This window comes from Meles meles, chromosome 3, assembly GCF_922984935.1.
Source record: "Meles meles chromosome 3, mMelMel3.1 paternal haplotype, whole genome shotgun sequence".
Classification (NCBI taxonomy): domain Eukaryota; kingdom Metazoa; phylum Chordata; class Mammalia; order Carnivora; family Mustelidae; genus Meles; species Meles meles.
In genome coordinates this window covers 146,658,670-146,678,488 of record NC_060068.1, presented here as the reverse complement: position 1 = coordinate 146,678,488, position 19,819 = coordinate 146,658,670, and the positions used below count along the sequence as shown (strand labels likewise).

Below are 19,819 nucleotides of genomic sequence, written 5' to 3'. Positions count from 1 at the left end.
TAAAGGTGAGCACAATATTGTCAAAGCACCAAAGTTAATTATAGTAATTCCTTAGGCATTAAGGAATTTTTTTTTCTTGCTGATAGGATGTGATCAAAGATTTCAGAACAGTTGAATGATAAAATACAAATTTGAAGTGCACAGCTAAAATAAAATGAGATTGTGCAAAACAGGAGAGTATTTTCTTATGGTATTAATCTGTAGCAACCTAGTTATGTACCATCGTATTTGATGGGATTTCTGTTCTCGAAGTTTTGGCTTTTGTTCTCTATAGGAACACCTCTGAATATCAATTTTAACCCTGCTAATTATTTTCTTGGACAGAGGGTGTTATGTGTATAAAAGATAGCATTTCAAACTTTTCTTCATGGCGTTAACTTATAACATAAAAATGATGTTATATTAGCATAGAACACATAACTTATACATAAAATGTGATGTGCTATACACTTTTGATATCTTTCATATAGATGTGTGTGAGATATATACAATCCATAAACAAAGCCAGTTAAAACAGACCTCTATTACCATTATTATATTTTCACTTACATTTTTTGGTTTTTCTTTTTTTGGATCTAATTTTGTGCAGTGGAGGCACTGCAGATATAAGTCAACAATAGACAACTGAGAAAAGGCGTCAAGGTAATTGTTACATCTTGGCTAGTGAACTCTTAAATCAACAAAAGAACCCGTCTCTCTGCTAATCAGCCCAGGCGAGTCCCCCGCCTGACAGTTGAGCTCAGAAGTGAGTCTACGCTGCGGGGTTTCTCTCTTGTTTTCCAATTCAACGTTTGCAACACAAAGTGAATAGAATAAACTTGGGGGGGGTGGTGGCAACTAATACTTTGGGCTGTCTATATTTTGAGGATGATATTAAGAAATAAACTATTCTTTTTAAAATATTGCGTACTAATAACTAAAATGTCATTTCCCGACGCCGCCAACAAGGCGAATGCAGAGGGAATGCTGGCCTCACAATTTTCTGGAATGTAGGCACTCAGAGAAAGTTGAGCCTCTGGAGATGGCATAAAGAGGTGATTTGACAGAGTTTGAAGCAATTAAAATGGTACCTTGATTCTTTCATTTTGGGGAAACCCGGCATACTGAAGCACGAGCGGAGAAGGGAGCAACCTAAGACTGAAAGCTTAAGCTTCCCAGGGGGCTTCATCTCTGAGGCCACAAGCCGGAGGTAGAGCTTTCTTTCTCCACTCTTCGCCTTTAGGAGACTGGAAGGTCCCCAGGCAGACAGCCTCCAGGTGGCACACAGGGACTCCTCTTTTAGTGATCGGAGCCTCGGGCGGCAGGATTCATTCACTTTTGTTTTCACGTCCCCACCTGGGCCCAAAGCGCGTCGGAGGCCAGCCCGGGCTCTGGTCCCAAACGTGGGTGGCAAAGAAATTCACACTAAGGAACTGAGTGGCCTCTCCAGGGCTGGGCTCGCCAGCCTAGGAAGGAGACAGGTCGGCGTGACGTTGATTTTCTCCTATAGCCTAGCAGGAGGAGTGAGGGCAAGGGGTGTAGATTCAGTTCGCTTTTTCCCCTTTTGTCAATGGGAAGATGGAATCGAAAAATGCCCTGGAGTGCAGAACACTGCGGGGCGGGGGTTGAGGGTCCAGCTAGAAGAAGGTTGGTAAACTGGAAATCCTGGAGGGCGGAGACCCAAGGGCTCCGGAGGGGGAGGGGGTTGCGTCTCTTTGTTTCACGCTTCTCTTATCCCGGGACCCCGGCTAGGCTAAATTTCTAGAGACATATGTGCTTGAATACGGAAGGGTGTGGGTTCTTGGAAATACTAGAAACTTGATCGCAGGACTGAGCCCGCAAAGAACCATACGACAGGAGCTCCTGGGCCCTGGCCGGGAGGCTACCTGGGATAGGGAAGTTGACCTCCGCGCCGCGCAGCTGCGCGGGTGGGAAGGGTAGGCGTGCTCGACCCTTTCCGGAGCAAGTTATTAACTCGGTTGAGTTGATCAAATGACATTCTTTCTGGAAGGAGTCGTCTCCAGAGCCCCCTTTCTTGGTATTTAGGAGGTAGGGTAGCAGGGCAAATCCGTCTCTCAACCTGAAGTCTCAAGAATTGATGAGTTTTCTTTAGAGACAGGATCCGGAGGCGAAGATAATTCTAAACACATACCAGCCCAGAGCTCCATCCTCTCATCCACGTCAGTGGAGTCGAAGCTGACGGCAACCTTCAATTTTTTCGCTAAAATCTTCTCTCGAATTGATCAACCACTTAGTAAGATTTGAAGATTTTTCTCCAGCCCCGAATCCACCTTCTCTTCCACTCAGAATCTCCTTGCAGATGCCACCAAGGATTGCCCCTCCCCTTAAAAACAGCCCCTACCAACACATCTCTCAGCTACACTAAACCGCCCTGACACACAGTTCAGCCACCAGTTTAATTCACAAAAAGTAGCTCTAACTCTTGACATCACCTTCGCAACCCACCCGAGGACTCCAGCCCAGGACACCTTGCTATGAGGCTGCTTTTTGAGCGCTGAATTCTGAGAGTAAGGGAAGGTTATTTGAGGCATCCTGATAGATTTCCGGGCTTCCAATTCCCTCCCCCGCTTGGCTGGTAATTTTCTGCTGCTCCTCCTTCTCCTCCTCCTCCTCCTCTTGACCTCCTGCAAGGTACCCTCGCCTCCCCTCCTCCACTCGTTCCCAGTAAACCTCCAGCGGGCGGGCGGTGGAAAGCAATCCTTTGGCGCTAAACTCAAAGCTGCCCTTCGGACAAAATTGTAGTGGGGGAAAGGGTGTCATTTCTTTCAGAAAGAATGTCATTTGATCAACTAGACCGAGTTAACTTGCTCCCGGTTTCCTGAAAGCTTGGGTGAGCCCGTGGGTGTTTTGCTAGATTCCGTGCAGATATGTTAGCTTTCAGCGGAATCTCCAGGACTTGGGAGAAAAAGCTTTTTCTCTTCTCCAGACTCCCAACTACCCTCCACGAGAATTCGATACATTTAATGAAAGCTTTGCCAGATGTAGGTTTCAGCGTGTCCTTGGGCCAGAACCTCCCAGTCGGCACATTGCACTCAACTGGCTCCAACCTGGGCTCCACAAACAACTCTTGTCCAGTTAAAAATTACCTGTCTAGTCACTTACAGTTCCAAAGGCAGTAACAAAAACAAACACCCTCCCCCCAAAAAAGGGAAGAAAAAGATTTCACCTGACACTACCAGCTGCTTCTGGGTGATGATAATACTTCCAGAGGCAAAATTTTAAATGAAGGATGCAAATTTCTGTCCTCAATTGGTCGAACTCCTCCCTGCAATGAACAGCGAACCTTCCATGCTCAAGACTGAACTGAGGTTTGTGGCTTCCTGGCTGCCGGCAGCGTGGAATCCTATCTGGGCTTGTAACCGAGCAGCAGACCGCACTTGAACGCTACCTCCCCGGCTGCCTCTGCCAGTAAAGAATATCGGGAACATTGGTGACAGAAACAGTTACCTGAACCCAGAAACGTAGGCTAACCAGTTCAGCCTGCAGAAGAAGATTCTTCCTAATTCGCCCAGATTGTTTTAACTGGTTAATAAAGCAACTGACACTCAACAAAACCACATTCACAGCAGGAGTCCTAGTCAATAAAATGAGAATCACAACTGAAGGTTTGTTGTTGTTGTTAACAACTGCCTTTATTATTATCATTGCTTGGTATTTTTTTAATGGACAATTAAAGGAAAGAGAGACAATCATTTCAAACCCAATGGTACAGAAAGATCTCTTCCCTTTTCCTCTGAAATTAGTCTCTTGATTCATCCTCAGTAAGCCACCACCTAAAACAATTGCAAGAAGGGCAAATTGGCTCTAAACACCCATACTCTCATTCTGGGTGGAATATAAATGGCTACTCATTACCCCCTTTAAACGCACATAATTTTATCTGACCCTTGGATGTGATTTAACATACGGATGGTTATAGAGCCTTATTCTACATGATTAAGACTACACAGAAAAAGCAAAAGTGAGAAGGGGATTGGAGTACATATACACTGTATTACATGCCGATTTTCTGAAGTGAATATGTTCATTTTGACCTCCAAATTACATGTTTTTTTAATATCAGAAAAAAATAAATCCTTCATCTAGATCTATTTTCTTTTCTTTTCTTTTTTCCTCCCTGGAAACTGGAAGACCAGTGTTATTCTACTTCTTCAAACCCAGTTCTAAAGCCAAACCAATCCATAGTTCAGAGAAAGCTGATCAAAACCCCCTTTACTTCCCAATCTTGGTTAGTGGGGAAGGAAAAGGCTTTTTCCTTTGCTGTACATAATTTTCCAAAGAATTGACCTAAAATTCACTTATATCTGCCTGAGCCTGTTGGGGAATAAATACATTCTAAATGTGTAATGCCACTTTTCAATTGCAGTTAAAACCTATTTAGATTTCTGAAAAGTACCCTGAGAACATATTCGTTCAGGGCTCTGTATCTGGTATTAAGTTTGATGTGGAATGTTTAAATTTTAAATCAGAGAAAGGAAGTAACAGCACACAAACACATAGGCTTCAGAGCCCACCAGGAATTTTAGGTGTAATAGCTGCATTTTGGAAGGTGTGTACAAGTGTACATGCGTAGATGCCACAGCTTCAAGAGTAAGAATTTACTTAATCTCAGCCTACCTTTTATATTCAGACACTCTTTAAGTATATTAGGGTGGCCTGGAGGGACTATAATGGGGACTATACTTAATAGCTACCAATATTCTTCTTCTCTCCTCAGTAGAGGAGGTCACAACAGGGGATTCACAGAACTGCTGCACTGAAAGATGTATTTTTGACCTAACAGAACATGCAAAGGTCAAAATAAGTCCATTTTTGTCAGGAGAGGAGAGGGTCCAATCTCCCCTTTGAACACAAGAGGTCGCTCCTGTGATCACGTAGTGGGGGAAAATATTGCTAATCATGGTTTGTTGTATTCTGTAAAAACATTACACAATTTTTTTTACTGATACATTTGATGCATTAAATGCACATGTAGCAGTCAGCTAAGGAAAGAGGAGAATAATCTGTGGTCACATTTGAACTTTCAGGAGAAGTGAAAAAAATGTTTGCTCCCCTAACTTTGGTTCTGATGCAAAATGTATTAGCAGCAGACACAGAACTCCAAAGCACAACCGTCACAGAACACCACACTGGGTTCCTTCAACTTTCTCCCTTTAACAGGGAGTATCAACCGCATGAGTAAAGGTTTTCCTCCAAGCCACATGCCAGCTTTTCTTTTGGAATTGCTACCATCAGCAGCAATAATTCTTTGGAATAGGTTATTAGTTTAGGAAGTTTAAATACCACACTGGGTGACTGGTTTGAAGCAGAATGGATAGTGAGGGTGCTTTGTGGATCTCAAATATGTCATCAGGCTTCTGGCAGCTTCTGTTGTTTTAATTCCATGTTATAAAGGTGGCATAATGGAATTTGATTGGTTAAGAAGCTCTATTTATTTTCTGGCATTATAGTAGTATTTTTTTTTTTTTTTTTTTGTAACTAGAGTCAACTTGGTTATCTGTAAGGGAAACATGCACTTATACCGGAAAGACTTGCTTCGTTTTCTGATTACTAGCATCAGCTTTGCAACAGCAGCATGACAAAAGGCTCCACGCATATAATACTGGAGACTAGAAACTTTAAACGAAACAGATTTTTAAGCAAAAAATTGGATATTTATCAACCTATATCTATTCCAATTTTCAGTTTCACACACAGGGATAAAAAAAAAAGGCACGAGATCCAGCTAAGACTCTTCTTTGAGAGAAAACAAAACAAAACAGATAACGTGTTCTTGGTAAAGCCCTGCTAGATCAGGAGGAAACTCAAACATCTTAGCTTTTTTTTTTTTTTTTGCGCTCTGGAAAAGCATATCCACGCAAACCCAGCCACTGCGGCTAGCTGAGAGCTCACCGCTCTTATCAAGGGTTAGATCTAGCGAAAAGTACAAAGAAAGGAGTTTCCTCACACAACTGGGTTTTCTCGAGGCAGCAAGACACCGAAATTAAGCCTTCTGCTGCTTGGGTTTGTGGACCTTTTAAGAGAAAACTGGCAGTCACTTTAGATAAAGATTAGCTATTTAGAAGCTTTGGGAGGGAGACGTGTGGGTGTTTTTCGTGGCCTTTCCTGAATGTTTTTGGGAGACTGTAAAAGGTGACGGGAACATGTCAGAAATTATTGAAAAAGGTTAGCCACGAGTTGGAGCCAACGTTCTTCTCTCTCCAGGTTGTTTCCCGAGAGAAAATGATCAGCTAAACCACCCCGGTGAAGTGAAACAGGTATGTCACTGCCTTTCAGTATTAGATCCCTGCCTACGTACTCCCTTAGACTAACACATTTTTTTTTTTTTAATCTCTACAGACATGGAGAGCTGTCCTTTTAACTGCCGAAACACCGCCAGCAATTGCACACGTTTGCTTAAAAACAAAGGACAGGAGAGCAGCATACAGAGGAACGGGACAGGATATACATAATCGCTTTACAAACTTTGCACTACCGCAAGATCATTTCAGGCTTTGGCTTTGGGTTAGTGCGCTTCTAAATTCTAGGGCTGTACTGCAAATGCAGACCTCAAGGACTGTTAGGGGAGAGTGGTCCGCGGAGCCCACCTGGTTTTACCTGCGGGTTCCCAGCCTGATTCTCCGCTAAGGCAAGAAGCGCTCTTTTCCTCTCATCCCATCCTTTTTGGAGAGGTGGTGGTAACGGGATAGTGGGGGTAGCAAAAGAGAACAATTCCTGTGGGTTTATTCGTCCCATTCCCGGTTCTTCTTCCCCTAGGCAGCTCCCGGCGCGCCAGGCGCGGCCAGTTCGGGAACTCACCCTCCCCGGCAGCCAAGCCCGGCCAGGCCCGGAGCTGAGCGCTAAAGCGCGAGACCAAACCGAGCCAAAAGGCCTGTTCTAAGTCGCCCCTTTTCCAAGAACCCTAGAAGGACCTCGTCATCAGGAAGACCTACCCACCAGCCACTCGCCACCGGCGGCAGAAAAGTGCCCCGCGCGCAGCACGGCCAGCCGGGTTGCGGGGACCCCAGGAGCGCAGGGCGGAGGAGCAGCGCGACGGGAGGCGAGGGCGCAGACGGCACGGCCGGCAAGGAGCAAGGGAGGGGGCAGGAGGAGGAGAAGGGGAAGAAGAGGAAGGCCAAAAGCCAGAGCAGCCGGGCAGCCTGAGCTTCGGGAGAGAGCGGCCTCAGCCCAGAGCAAGTTGCCTCGGGAGCCCTAATCCTCTCCCGCGGGCTCGCCGAGCGGTCAGTGGCGCACGGCGGCGGCGAGGCTGAAATATGATAATCAGAACAGCTGCGCCGCGCGCCCCGCAGCCAATGGGCGCGGCGCTCGCCTGACGTCCCCGCGCGCTGCGTCAGACCAATGGCGATGGAGCTGAGTTGGAGCTGAGAAGTTTGAGTAAGAGATAAGGAAGAGAGGTGCCCGAGCCGCGCCGAGTCCGCCGCCGCCGCAGCGCCTCTGCTCCGCCAGCTCCGCCGGCTTAAATTGGACTCCCAGATCCGCGAGGGCGCGGCGCAGCCGGGCAGCGGCTTTCTCAGCCTTGGCAACCCCAGGGGCCACTATTTCCCACTTAGCCACAGCTCCAGCATCCTCTCTGTGGGCTGTTCACCAACTGTACAACCACCATTTCACTGTGGACATTACTCCCTCTTACAGATATGGGAGACATGGGAGATCCACCAAAAAGTAAGAGGCTCTTTTACCTTGTGGGGCTCGGTGTGCTGTTCTGGTGCGGGGGTCTCTCTCAGGCACGGGTGCCAAGGGCTCTTTAGAGTCGGAGTCATTGCCTGGAGAGAGAGAAAAGGTGGCTTTTTCTTGTGGCCGCCACGCCTGCATGCTTGCTGTCGGTTCTGATCTGCGGGAAACTGATCGTACCTGGTGTTTTGAGTTCGCCTGTGAGCCCTCCAAAACCATAGCCTTCTGGGGCTACAAGGTGATTTCCTCCTCGGGAATCTTGAGCTCTCTGAGAAGGTTATTCTGTTGCAAAGGTCTGCCTGTACATACAATACCCGGAGATGTGAATTAGCATTAGACTTGCAAAAGAGAACGAGTGACAACTGTATTGATGTCTGCTCTTACTAACAATATCCAGTCCTATGTGCTATTTAAGAGCCTGCTTCATGGAAAATATAAGCGTTTACTTAACGCTTCTAGTCAAAACCTTTTCTTTGACTTGACTTATCCATAATCTTTCCCAATGATTACGGCAAAGAGGGAGGAGGGAGGAAAAAGAAATAACAAAATGAACGGGTTTGATTGCGTGCTAGGCTTACAAATGTAGACTATTCAAAAATGCGTTTTACATATATTCCACCTCCTTTTTAAAATGAGTCAAGGTTTTGATGGCACACTTCAATTACCATCCCAAAGTGCAATACTATTTAAAAAAAAAAGAAGAAGAAGAAGAAGAAAGAAAGGAAGGAAGGGGGGAAAAAACTCCCAGAGTACGCCCTATAAGAGAACGACACTAAAAGTGTGTTTATCTCTGTAGGAAGTAAACGGTTAGTCAATCATGTATTTATTTTCATTTCAGAAAAACGTCTGATTTCCCTATGTGTTGGTTGCGGCAATCAAATTCACGATCAGTACATTCTGAGGGTTTCTCCGGATTTGGAATGGCATGCGGCATGTTTGAAATGTGCGGAGTGTAATCAGTATTTGGACGAGAGCTGTACGTGCTTTGTTAGAGATGGGAAAACCTACTGTAAAAGAGATTATATCAGGTACGCCATTTACATTGCTTCCTTAATTTTGTGAGAGTTCCCTGTCTCTCTCTACTCTTTTCTTATTATTAGATGTGGCTTTGTCTTTTTGGGAAGTATGCCTTAGTGGGGGTCTAGTGTGCAAAAGTTACCCTTTAAGTATGTTACATAAATTATTCTGTTTATCTCACTTTTTAGGGGGCACCCCCCCCCACAAACTCAGTAGTGGTTTTCGTAAATTATGTGGTGTTGAAGCTTGTTTAATTGCTTTTGAAATTTGTGATGCTCAAATTATTTTCTTCTTTCATCCTTTTCCAAAACAAGCAGAAATTCAAAGATAGATAACTTGGGCTTTCTAAACTTTCTTTTTTAAAGGTTGGTTTTATTGTATCGTGCAGTGTTTTTCCCTCTTCATTTATTTTTATAGTTCAGTGTTTTATTAGTAATTTACAAATTTTGTGGAGATGTCAGTGCAATAGGCAAAATAAAAGTTTGACCTAAGGATGTTTAGAAGTGCACTTTGAAAGTGCAAATAGAAATATTGCCCCATTTATTTTCAGGGTAAGAGTCCTTTCTTGGAAAATTTCAAAACCAACCCAATATTCCCTGCAAAAAGACTGGAAATTTAATCTTTTTAAATATTAACCCTTTGGTGACATCTGACTATCTTTTCTTTCTTATCTTATCTGGGCTGATGAATTAGACAGAGCAGATCAAATTGCCCATCATCTGTCTAGGAACAATTGGTATATTTAGATAATTGAACAGCTTCCTTTCTCACATTAAAATCTGGTAACTGATAAAATGAGCGAATTGCCCATACTGACGAGACTAAAACCACATAGGAGACTTTCTGAGTTTTTTTTTCCCCCCTTTCAGCTTATTTTGTTTCTAAACTTCATGCTTCACAAATCTCAAGTTTTCTCTGACCTGTGTATATACATATGTCAGAAATTTCATTTTCTGCCTTAGGAAGCCAGTAGAATTCCTAAAGAAAATTTTATTGTTTTAATAACAAACAAGAGATAACACCTTCACTGTTATGTTAAATAGTATCAAAATATTATATATTTTTAAAATTTCTTCAGCGGCTATTAACAAGTAATTAGCTTTTGTGAGTTATAGATTTTCTGTAGCTGAGAAGTGTAGTCAAGAGTTAAGTATGTGGTCACAATTTTTACCTATTCACTTAGTGTCTGGCACTTTTTCTTATTGTAAAATCATGAAGTAGAGAGTATAATCTTATAGGTAAAACTGAACAGTGTGTGTAAGGGTTTATTAATACTTTGTGGGGTAGGGGTGGGAAGGAAAGGAGAGTGGGAGGAAAGAGGGGAAGTGGGGAGCTAGAGGAAGGGGGAGGGATTTTCCAAATTGTTTGGTCACAGGCAAGGTAAAGTCCTCCTCCTATGAAATGGAAGATCTCACAAAAAGTAGGCGGAGGGAGGAAAAACTTTTGAATCTACCTTCTAACCTCTGACAAATGAGTCGTTTTCATTGTTTACTTGATGAGTGTGTGAACTCCGTATTCTGGAGAGGGAGAGCTCACTTCGCACCTCTAGGACTATCTTTCCTCCTGCGGAGATAGTGTTTTCCTCAATTGCATACAGACCTTCATGTAGCCAATTTTATGTACACAATTGTAGAAGGAGCCAATCGCTTTCGCCTTTTACCCTTCTCTCTCTCTCCCTCAGTTGTGTGCCTATGTGTGTGTGTATGTGTGTGTGTTTGTGTGTCCCCCTTTGAACTCCTATAGTTGTAAAAGCAAAACAGAGACAGTATTTCGGTCTGAATGCCCTGCTTTCCTTGGGGGAGTGAGGTGCCCTCCCATTTTGTGTGGATCTTTTCCTCCGGTCCATTCTCTGTTTGTAGGAAAGCTCCCACTTCTGTTATTACTGATACATGGAGAGGGGGTCAGGGCAGTGCCACCTAGGTGGAACCTACAAGGATTGTCCCTTGGTAAGGAAAGGTCAGGAGTGAGGAGGACCTTAGAAGTGGGTCTTTTCATTCTTCTGGCTGGTCATGGTTCTCAAGCACACTGAAATAGAGGTAGATGCTTGAACAGCTTGAAAAAAATTGAGGGAGCAGGAGCAGATTTTAAAGATGATAAAGGAAGAATGGAGAGGAAACTTTCTGTTAACACTGTTGCCCGAGAAAAAAATCTGTAGTTGGGGAAAAACTGCAACATGCTTATTGTGCAGAGGGGATCTGGAAGCCCTGGGAGGTTTCATTTTGTTACTCTGCTTGGGCATCTGTGTCTATTTACAAATGAGTGGAGGGACAATCTTCTCCCCTCACCTCTCTTTCTCTTGGAAGGAGTTTTTGTAGCAGTTTTAGAGACATTTCTAGCAGCAGAAATTGGGGGATAAGAAGGCAAAAGTGTGGGGCCAATGACTACCAGAGTCCCGCCCGACTCCTTTCTGCCAAGATCTGCAAGGGTAACCCCGGCACTGGGCTAGAACAGAGGTCCAGGTTTCCAGCACATCAAACATTTTTACTTTGGGGGTGTTCTGAAGTAAGAGCTACAGTCGGTGACACAGAGGTTCAGCGCGGGGAGGGGGGCGCTGGGGGGGTAAAAGAAAGGGAGGAGAAGAGAAACTTAATGATTTCTTTCCTCCCATTCCCAGCCGGTCTGCTAGAGCTGACTTCAGTGTTCCAGGGCAGTGTGGCCCTGGGTCCCCGCAATCTTGGGCCGGGGCAGTGCCAGCTTGAAGTGACCTCCTTTGACCCCCTTTCTGTGTTTTTCCCCCGTTCCTGCCCGGTGGCGCGCAGGTTGTACGGAATCAAATGCGCCAAGTGCAGCATCGGCTTCAGCAAGAACGACTTCGTGATGCGCGCCCGCTCCAAAGTGTACCACATCGAGTGTTTCCGCTGCGTGGCCTGCAGCCGCCAGCTCATCCCTGGGGACGAGTTCGCGCTTCGGGAGGATGGGCTCTTCTGCCGAGCGGACCATGACGTGGTGGAGAGGGCCAGCCTGGGGGCCGGAGACCCACTCAGCCCTCTGCACCCCGCGCGGCCGCTGCAAATGGCAGGTACTCCTTGCCTGGAGGGAGGCCGGCTGGGGGAGGCTGGTGCTGGGCTAAGCCAGGGTGCACCCAGTGCGCGGGTCTCTGCGGCCACCTTGGTAGCCACAGGGCAGTCGCTGGGGCCACGGCCAGCAGTAAAAAGAAGTGTTCTAGGAGCAGTTTGTGCCGTACTTTGTTCTTTTGTGCATGATTCAGTGCACTCACTGTCTCCCCAGACCCCACCCCCAGCACATCTGCTCATCTGCATGTATAAATATGGGTACACATGAATATACATCACTTGTGTATACACGTATACACACATCCAAACAGTACTTCCAGCTCACCTTGGCCTCCAAACCAGGGCTTACTGAAAATGGGCTTCAGCTCCTGGCCAGGTATGCTTCCTGCCGCTGCCTAATAAAAGGGGTGGAGCTCTGGGCCCCCAGAGCTTCCTCCTTTAACCCGGTGAAGGAAGCGTAGGTGGTCCTAAGTCATTTAGCCTTTGAAATCCTCTTTCCTTGCAACTGCCCGGCACTCCAAAACATTTTTAAAGTTTATTTTTATCCTTTTGTGAAAGAATGGATGTGAAAAGATACAGTCTTAATAACTGCCGGCCATTGCGCAGAGCTGTAATTTAAAACTGTCAACAAGCTAATCTGCAGTAATTGCCGTTTAAAGGGAGCCTGCCTCTTTAAACCGTTCGTTCCATGTGATTTGGTGAGAATTTCATCTTCAGGCCTGTCGCTATAACACTAAATGGACCCAATAGGTTTTGACCTGACCCTAGGGGTCCTGGAAGGTGCAGGATTTGTACCATACGTTTCAGAGATCCCTTTCCCCAAGAAGGAGAGTAGAAACAGGACAAGGTTGGCCAGGAAGAGGACCTGCGTTAGGAGACAGACAATGTTTCCGAACCTTGCTTCCCCTCAGGAATAGATCTACTCCTCAGGAATAGATCTACCTGGTGCATTTTTGAAGGATTAATTCTTACTAAACACTGGGGGTGAGGAAACAGATCTGTCCACTCCACTTTTTCAGAGGCTGTAAGACTTCTATTCTGGAGGATGTATGGCTAGCTTGTACAGGGGCAAAGCCAAAGTGGCAATTTCTGTTCTGTGCAACCTGTGCTCTGCTTGTGGGGAAACACAGAAGAGGTGGAAATATTGGGCGGAAGTCAGGAGACAGAACACTTCCCAGCTATCATTTATCTAGAGCCTAGGCAGCTCAACGGTTTCAGTTTTCTTTTACATGGGTCAGCTCATCTCAGAAACAGCCAGGTAGATTTAGTAGTAAGAAAAATCAAGGACTGGGGTTATGGCCAAATAATGAATTTCTTTAGCCCCTTGACACGATTGCCCTCTCTGGACTGAAGTTCAAGGCTTTCTGGCATAATTCTCTTTGACCTTTGCATTAGAGACCTCCTGGCTGGTATAGTGTCTCTGGCTGACATTGGGGTGTTCTCCATTTCCCCTTGTACTATCTGTGCCTGTTGTCCAAGAGTCTGGAGGTGGTGGATACTCGTGTAACCTGGGCCCAGTCTGGGTATGAGGACAGGCGAGGATGGAGGAGAAACAATGCTGAATGATGCTGCCCCTGAGACCTGAGACCTGAGACCTGAGACCTGAGCCCCTTTGCTAAGGCTGTGTTGACAAGAGCAGGGTTGGAGGCAGTGTTCTGGGCCTGAATTACTCAGCATTGGCCTCTCAGATTAGAGAGCCAGGTATTACTCTCCCGTTTGCTTCCCTGGTCCCCACATCTGCCGCAAGGCTGCAAAGCACTGGCCATTGACCGGGAGCAGCACGGGAGGGCGAGCTGCCCGGCCAGCGCTCACCGCGCCCCTTGCCTCGCAGCTGAGCCCATCTCCGCCCGGCAGCCAGCCCTGCGGCCCCACGTCCACAAACAGCCAGAGAAGACCACCCGCGTTCGGACTGTGCTGAACGAGAAGCAGCTCCACACCTTGCGGACCTGCTATGCGGCCAACCCCCGGCCAGACGCACTCATGAAGGAGCAACTGGTGGAGATGACGGGCCTCAGCCCTCGCGTGATCCGGGTCTGGTTTCAAAACAAGCGGTGCAAGGACAAGAAGCGGAGCATCATGATGAAGCAGCTCCAGCAGCAGCAGCCCAATGACAAAACTGTGAGTGGCCCTTGGGGGTGCGGGACCTGGGCGGGGAGCAGAGCAACGCTTAAGGTACAAGGGGCTGCCTAGGTTGGCCTGCAGGTGGGTTCCATCCTGCTCCAGGGCGAAAGCCAGCAGCCCCTTACTGCCTCTGCCCATGACCAAGGGAGAAGCAACTGGCAAGGGCCCCTGCTGAGCCCTGCACCTCCACCCCCAGCCCACGTGAGTGGACTTATGCCCTTCAACCTTGCCCCCACCCCACCCCGGGGCCAGAATAAGTTCTGGTCCTGTTTTGCCAACATTCAGGTTGTCAGTTCCTCAAGCATCAGAGTGAAAGACTCCTCCTTGGCTCCCCATCTAATTCAGGGGTCGCGGGTGGGTCGCCCTGGCCACTGACCTCCTGGGTGTGCCTCTTGACTCTGGGCAAGGCCTGCCTCAGTGCCTTCAGACTAGTGAGGTCCACCAAGGTGACGTATGATGACAGGGCACCCTCTGCTCTAGGTCAAGCCCAGGGCTCCATAGATCCATGGCAAAACCCACTCCACAGGATTTCTGGTTGTGTTAAACTAAAGAGGTTCTTTTTTTTTTCTTTTTACCGCTTTAGCCCTATTTTTAAATGCCATAAAACCCCCGCTGTCATTCAACTTGGCAGGCCAGCCAAGCCTGGGCCGGGGCACTTTTCAAGTTGGTGAGTGTGTAATAGCACACAATAGCGGCCAGACCCAAATGCTTGGGGGTGGGGGTTGGCTCTGTGAAGAGAAGTGCCTGGAGAAAGTGTAACTGAAGCTGCCCAGAAAACCCACAGTGTCTAGAGGCTGCAGCTTTCTACCGCTGTGATGCCGTAGTCTGTGAAGGCAGATGGGAGGAGCTGGGATGAGCTAGCTGTGAACATAAACGGAAAGGAGAAAGTCAGAATAGAATTTAGTTTAATAAGGTCCAAGTAGACCGACTAGTCCCACCCACAGAAGCAGAAAAACCATACAATAAAACAAAACTGAACTCTGCCTAATATCCATACATGCAGCAGATTAACTGAGTCAATAATGGCCACTATATAGATAAGATAATGCCAGGATGTATTTGCTTAGCCTGTGCAGACAATGGAGGGAGGGAGTTTGGTCATTAACATGTTGGGATTGGGGGGGCCTATTCACAGAATATCCAGGGGATGACAGGAACTCCCATGGTGGCTGCCAGTCCAGAGAGACACGATGGTGGCTTACAGGCAAACCCAGTGGAAGTGCAAAGTTACCAGCCGCCTTGGAAAGTACTGAGTGACTTCGCCTTGCAGAGTGACATAGATCAGCCTGCTTTTCAGCAACTGGTAAGTGTCAGCTCTCAGAGTGAGGAGGCTGAATCTCTAGCAAAAAGAAGATTCTGGCTTAACTGTCACACCATGAAAGATTCAAGGGGGAGAGGGTGCCTCCCTGGCTCCAGGGTTGAAGAGAGATGAAGGATGTTTGGTGTAGATGAGGCAAGTGCTGAAGGGAAACAAACTTCTTGTGAGTCTTTTCTGTGAGTTCCTAATTTGACCATATAGGCTGAATTTTCTATCAATTGGCCTGCTTTGAGGGATAACCTCCAAGGTGTCTAAGTACCTAAACATGCATGGAAGGGTGTATGGGGTTGCAGAATCATACATCTTAGATTTTTAGAGCTTGAAAGGACTTTAGAGATCACCTTGTCATTTTGATCAGCAATGAGTAAATTTACTCCCTCTCAGCTCCTAGTGAATGGTGTATTTAAAGAACAAAATCAAGCTGTTTGTATTAATAACCAATGTTCTAAGACATAATCAGTGTTCTTATCAATGGGGAGCAGGCACCTGTCTGAGTACAATTTTCACATGTATCAGTAGAGAGTTCAGTTATTTAAAGACATGATGGATACCTTTCATTATTATTATTCCTTCCTGGGACCAATTTCATCTATAATGTAGGCCTACTTTAACATTTGAAGCATATGAGTTCAGATGTTATATACAGTCACATACTGTGGGGCATGTCTGGCCAAAGGAACATGAGTTCTACCAATTGGAGAGCTCATGAAAACCTGTTTTAGCATTAATACGTTTTACAGACAGAGAAGAGAAAATTAACTCACCTTATGCCTACAAAAGGCTTAAAGGTTAAGATAAATAAGATTATTAACTATATGTACTTTGTGATATGACATATATACACATTTTTTTTTCTTAAGTGGTCAACAGTCCTGTGGAATCTTGTTCTATAAAACACTATCTATTCTAAAAACGTGTTCCTTTCTTCTAAAATAAAACTTCAGTTGAGCTTAACTTTTTACCCTCACATTTACCCGGAGAACATTTTCTTTCTCTGTGGCAACAGTTAGGTAACAGGCCAGAGGCAGTGGTTACAAGGACTTGGCCTGGGGTTTACATTTGTAAGTAGACCAGTCTAGAGGCTGGGCAAATTTGAGAAGCCCCTTGACCTCACCATGGGAAAGTTTAATAGGATAAAAAGGAAGGTAGACTCTGGAATTAGGAAAAAGAACTTATTTTAAAGTGAGGTTAATCTTATGAGTTATTTGAGTAAAACCTGGATCATAGAAGGCAAGTAAGAGGAGGGCTCAGGGCAGCCAAGTGTTTGTACCTTCTAAAACTTTAGTGTTAGATGAGAGCAGTGGGAAGGAAGCCAAGGCGGTGGGGGGGGGGGGTAGAGCGGAGAAGGAGGTTTCCAACAGCAACACAATACTTTTGGTTTAAAAGAAGGAGCCAGATATTTATAATGCGATGACGTTATAATATATGGGTCTCCTCTCGGAAGGAAGAGCCTGATTTAAAGAGAGAGAAAGAGACAGAGGAAGGCCAAAAGACAGCAGGACCAACAAACAACAAGGAAGAAAGCCCACGCTGTGAACCCTCTGAGGAGTTAATCATTGTTCTGTGGAGCCTTCTCTGAATCTCCTGTCACACGATCTGAGCGTGTGTTATGGATTTTCCAACTAGAGAAGAGAGGCTTTGATGCCTACAGACTGAGAACTCGCCTGCTCCCAGGGCAGCATGTAGCCAGCCAGGATAATTTTATTTCGAGCATGCATGGTAGAGTTGCGATGCCATTTTACAGTGGGAAACACATTTGTTCTTAAATAATTTAATGCAACACAATGTTGGGAATTCAGTTTCAGATAAAACAGAGATCTCTTGAAAGATGGGAAAGCGAGAGGATTTCTTCTCAAGTTCTTTTCTTTGTGGGCTTTCTTTAAGCCTATTAAAATGCAGTCATATATGTAGATATCTTTATCTGTATATCCATCTACACATGCAAACCCTCGCATGTATGGATACACATATGGCGTGTTCATAATCCTTTTAAGAATACAATCGCAGCCTCCTTTATTCATTTCTCAACTTCTACACAGGTGAATTTTTCAGAAGGAGGACCGGGCTCTAATTCCACTGGCAGTGAAGTGGCGTCGATGTCCTCTCAGCTCCCAGATACACCTAACAGCATGGTAGCCAGTCCAATTGAGGCATGAGGAACATTCATTCAGATGTATTTTTTTTTTCCCTGTTGGAGAAAGTGGGAAAGTATAATGTTGAACTCCGAAACAAAAGTATTTAACGACCCAGTCAATGAAAACTGAATCGAGAAATGAATGCTCCATGAAATGCACGAAGTCTGTTTTAATGACAAGGTGATATGGTAGCAACACTGTGAAGACAATCATGGGATTTTACTAGAATTAAACAACAAACAAAACCCAAACCCATCATACGCTATCCAATGACCTTAGGAGTACTGAAAAAAAAAAAAAAAGACGTTTTTAAAACGTAGAGGATTTATATTCAAGGATCTCAAAAAAAGCATTTTCATTTCACTGCACATCTAGAGAAAAGCAGAAATAGAGATTTTCTAGTCCATCCTATTCTGAATGGTGCTGTTTCTATATTGGTCATTGCCTTGCCAAACAGGAGCTCCAGCAAATGAGCAGGAAGAGAAACTGGCCTCCTTGGCTGAAAGAGTCCTTTCAGGAAGGTGGAGCTGCGTTGGTTTGTGATGTTTTTAGTTGACTTTAACGAGGGGTTAATTGAAATCCTGGGTCTCTTAGCATGTCCTGTAGCTGGTTTCTTTTTTACTTTTGCCCCTCCCCCTCTTCCTCCTCCTTTTTCCTCTTCTTCTTCTTCTTCTTTTTTTTTTTGAGATCCATCCTCTATCAAGAAGTCTGAAGCGACTTTAAAGGTTTTTGAATCCAAATTTAAAAACCAACTTATAAAGCATTGCAACAAGGTTACCTCTATTTTGCCACAAGCGTCTCGGGATTGTGTTTGACTTGTGTCTGTCCACGAACTTTTCCCCCAAAGATGTGTATAGTTATTGGTTAAAATGACTGTTTTCTCTCTCTGGAAATAAAGAGGAAAAAAAAAAGGAAACTTTTTTTTTGTTTGCTCTTGCATTGCAAAAATTATAAAGTAATTTATTATTTATTGTCAAAAGACTTGCCACTTTTCATGTCATTTGACATTATTTTTTGTTTGCTGAAGTAAAAAAAAAGATAAAGGTTATACCGTGGTCTTTGAATTATATGTCTAATTCTATGTGTTTTGTCTTTTTTCTTAAAATATTATGTGAAATCAAAGCGCCATATGTAGAATTATATCTTCAGGACTATTTCACTAATAAACGTTTGGCATAGATAAATAAATGCAATGATCCAGGGTCCCTCTTTTATATGTTTACAAGTAAGCCATTAAAATGTCTGAAATTAAGGATTGCATGTGAATGGGGTAAACTGACATACAGTAGGTGTGATATTTAATTGCAAATAGTTAAGGTCGAATTTGCCGGTTTGTATTTTAGTAGTTGAATCAAAAGTGGATGGAACCCTTTGGTTCTCAGTGGTGATGTTACTGTTTGTTTGTTTGTTTGAAAATAAGATGCTATCTCCCGTTCTGCTCCCTACCTCTCCTTCCTCCTGTCTCTTTCCTTGCCCTGTCCACCCCACCCCAATAGGAAGAGGGTCCTGCTTAAAATGGGTTTTTATTTCGAGTCACTATTTTATTTTCTGGGAGTAAGTGCTTTATGCCGAAGTCTCCTCCTTAGGATTGTTGAAATGACCTATATTTCAAGTATAAGTTCTTGCTAAAAGAGCGCCTTTCTGCCTAGTCAGTGAGGTATGACCATTATTTACCAGTGGCTGCTGTCAGCCGATTGAGAAATGCTGCTTTATTTGCGCAGGAAGAGCAGGCCTAGAGGAGAGAGCGTTTTCTCAGCAATTCCCAGACCGGTCAGCGTGTGTCTTTTCTTGTCTCTCATCCCCACCCCCAACTTGTTCCCAGCCCCCTCCCCTTCCCTTTTTCTCCCCCAACTCTAATTCCCCAAGCCTTGGAAGGACTCGGGCTAGGGCTGAGAAGCGCGGTGGAGGCTCCTTGGGGAAAGAGCCTTTTATGGGACGGCGCCGGGTGGAGTGCTCCGCAGGCCCCCTCCGCGTTCGGACTAACGGGGACTTGCTTTCTAACACTCCCCCCTCCCACTCCCCGCCCCTGCATTTAGCAGTAGTTCCTGTGTGAGAGCTAGAACCCGGGGATAGATAAAGGGCCCTGCCCAAAATCAGGCTTCTTGGCGCTTCTTCGTTTGCGGGTGCAGACTTAGGATCTGAGGCTTCACACTGTCGCCTCCACTTTCTCCACTCCGGGATGACACTTTGACTCTTTAGAAACTGGGTTCATTTGCACACTCCCGTGTCGTGCCGGTTTACGTATCTGACAGTTCTCAATGAATACGAGAGCTAAAGTACCCTAATCCTGTGTCCTGTGGCGCGTGCCCCTTCGGACCCCCGACGGGGGGCAGCGCGGAGGCCCGGCTGGAGACCGGGGGAGCCCCGCGGCTCCGGGGCTCTTGAGTTGCTTTCACCCTCTCCAAACCTGCCGCAAGTCGGGAAACGAGCCTCAATTAGCCTTTTGTTTGGCATCGTTCTACATAACGGGTTAATTACAGGCTCTAACCGTGGGGGCAGAGAGAAAACAAACTTTGCATTGAAAATGTTACAGTGCATTAGAC

At 45.5% G+C, this 19,819-nt stretch overlaps 1 protein-coding gene across 1 annotated transcript; it reads left to right on the top strand.

The window, feature by feature from the left end:
• The first annotated feature begins 7,552 nt into the window (after positions 1-7,552).
• On the top strand, positions 7,553-18,173 carry ISL1 (ISL LIM homeobox 1). The gene is made up of 6 exons (XM_046000572.1): positions 7,553-7,662; positions 8,510-8,699; positions 11,448-11,707; positions 13,534-13,820; positions 14,959-15,126; positions 17,181-18,173. Exons 1-6 carry the CDS (start codon positions 7,635-7,637, stop codon positions 17,295-17,297), a joined length of 1,050 nt encoding a protein of 349 aa, XP_045856528.1. The 5' UTR covers positions 7,553-7,634; the 3' UTR covers positions 17,298-18,173.
• Positions 18,174-19,819: the final 1,646 nt, after the last annotated feature.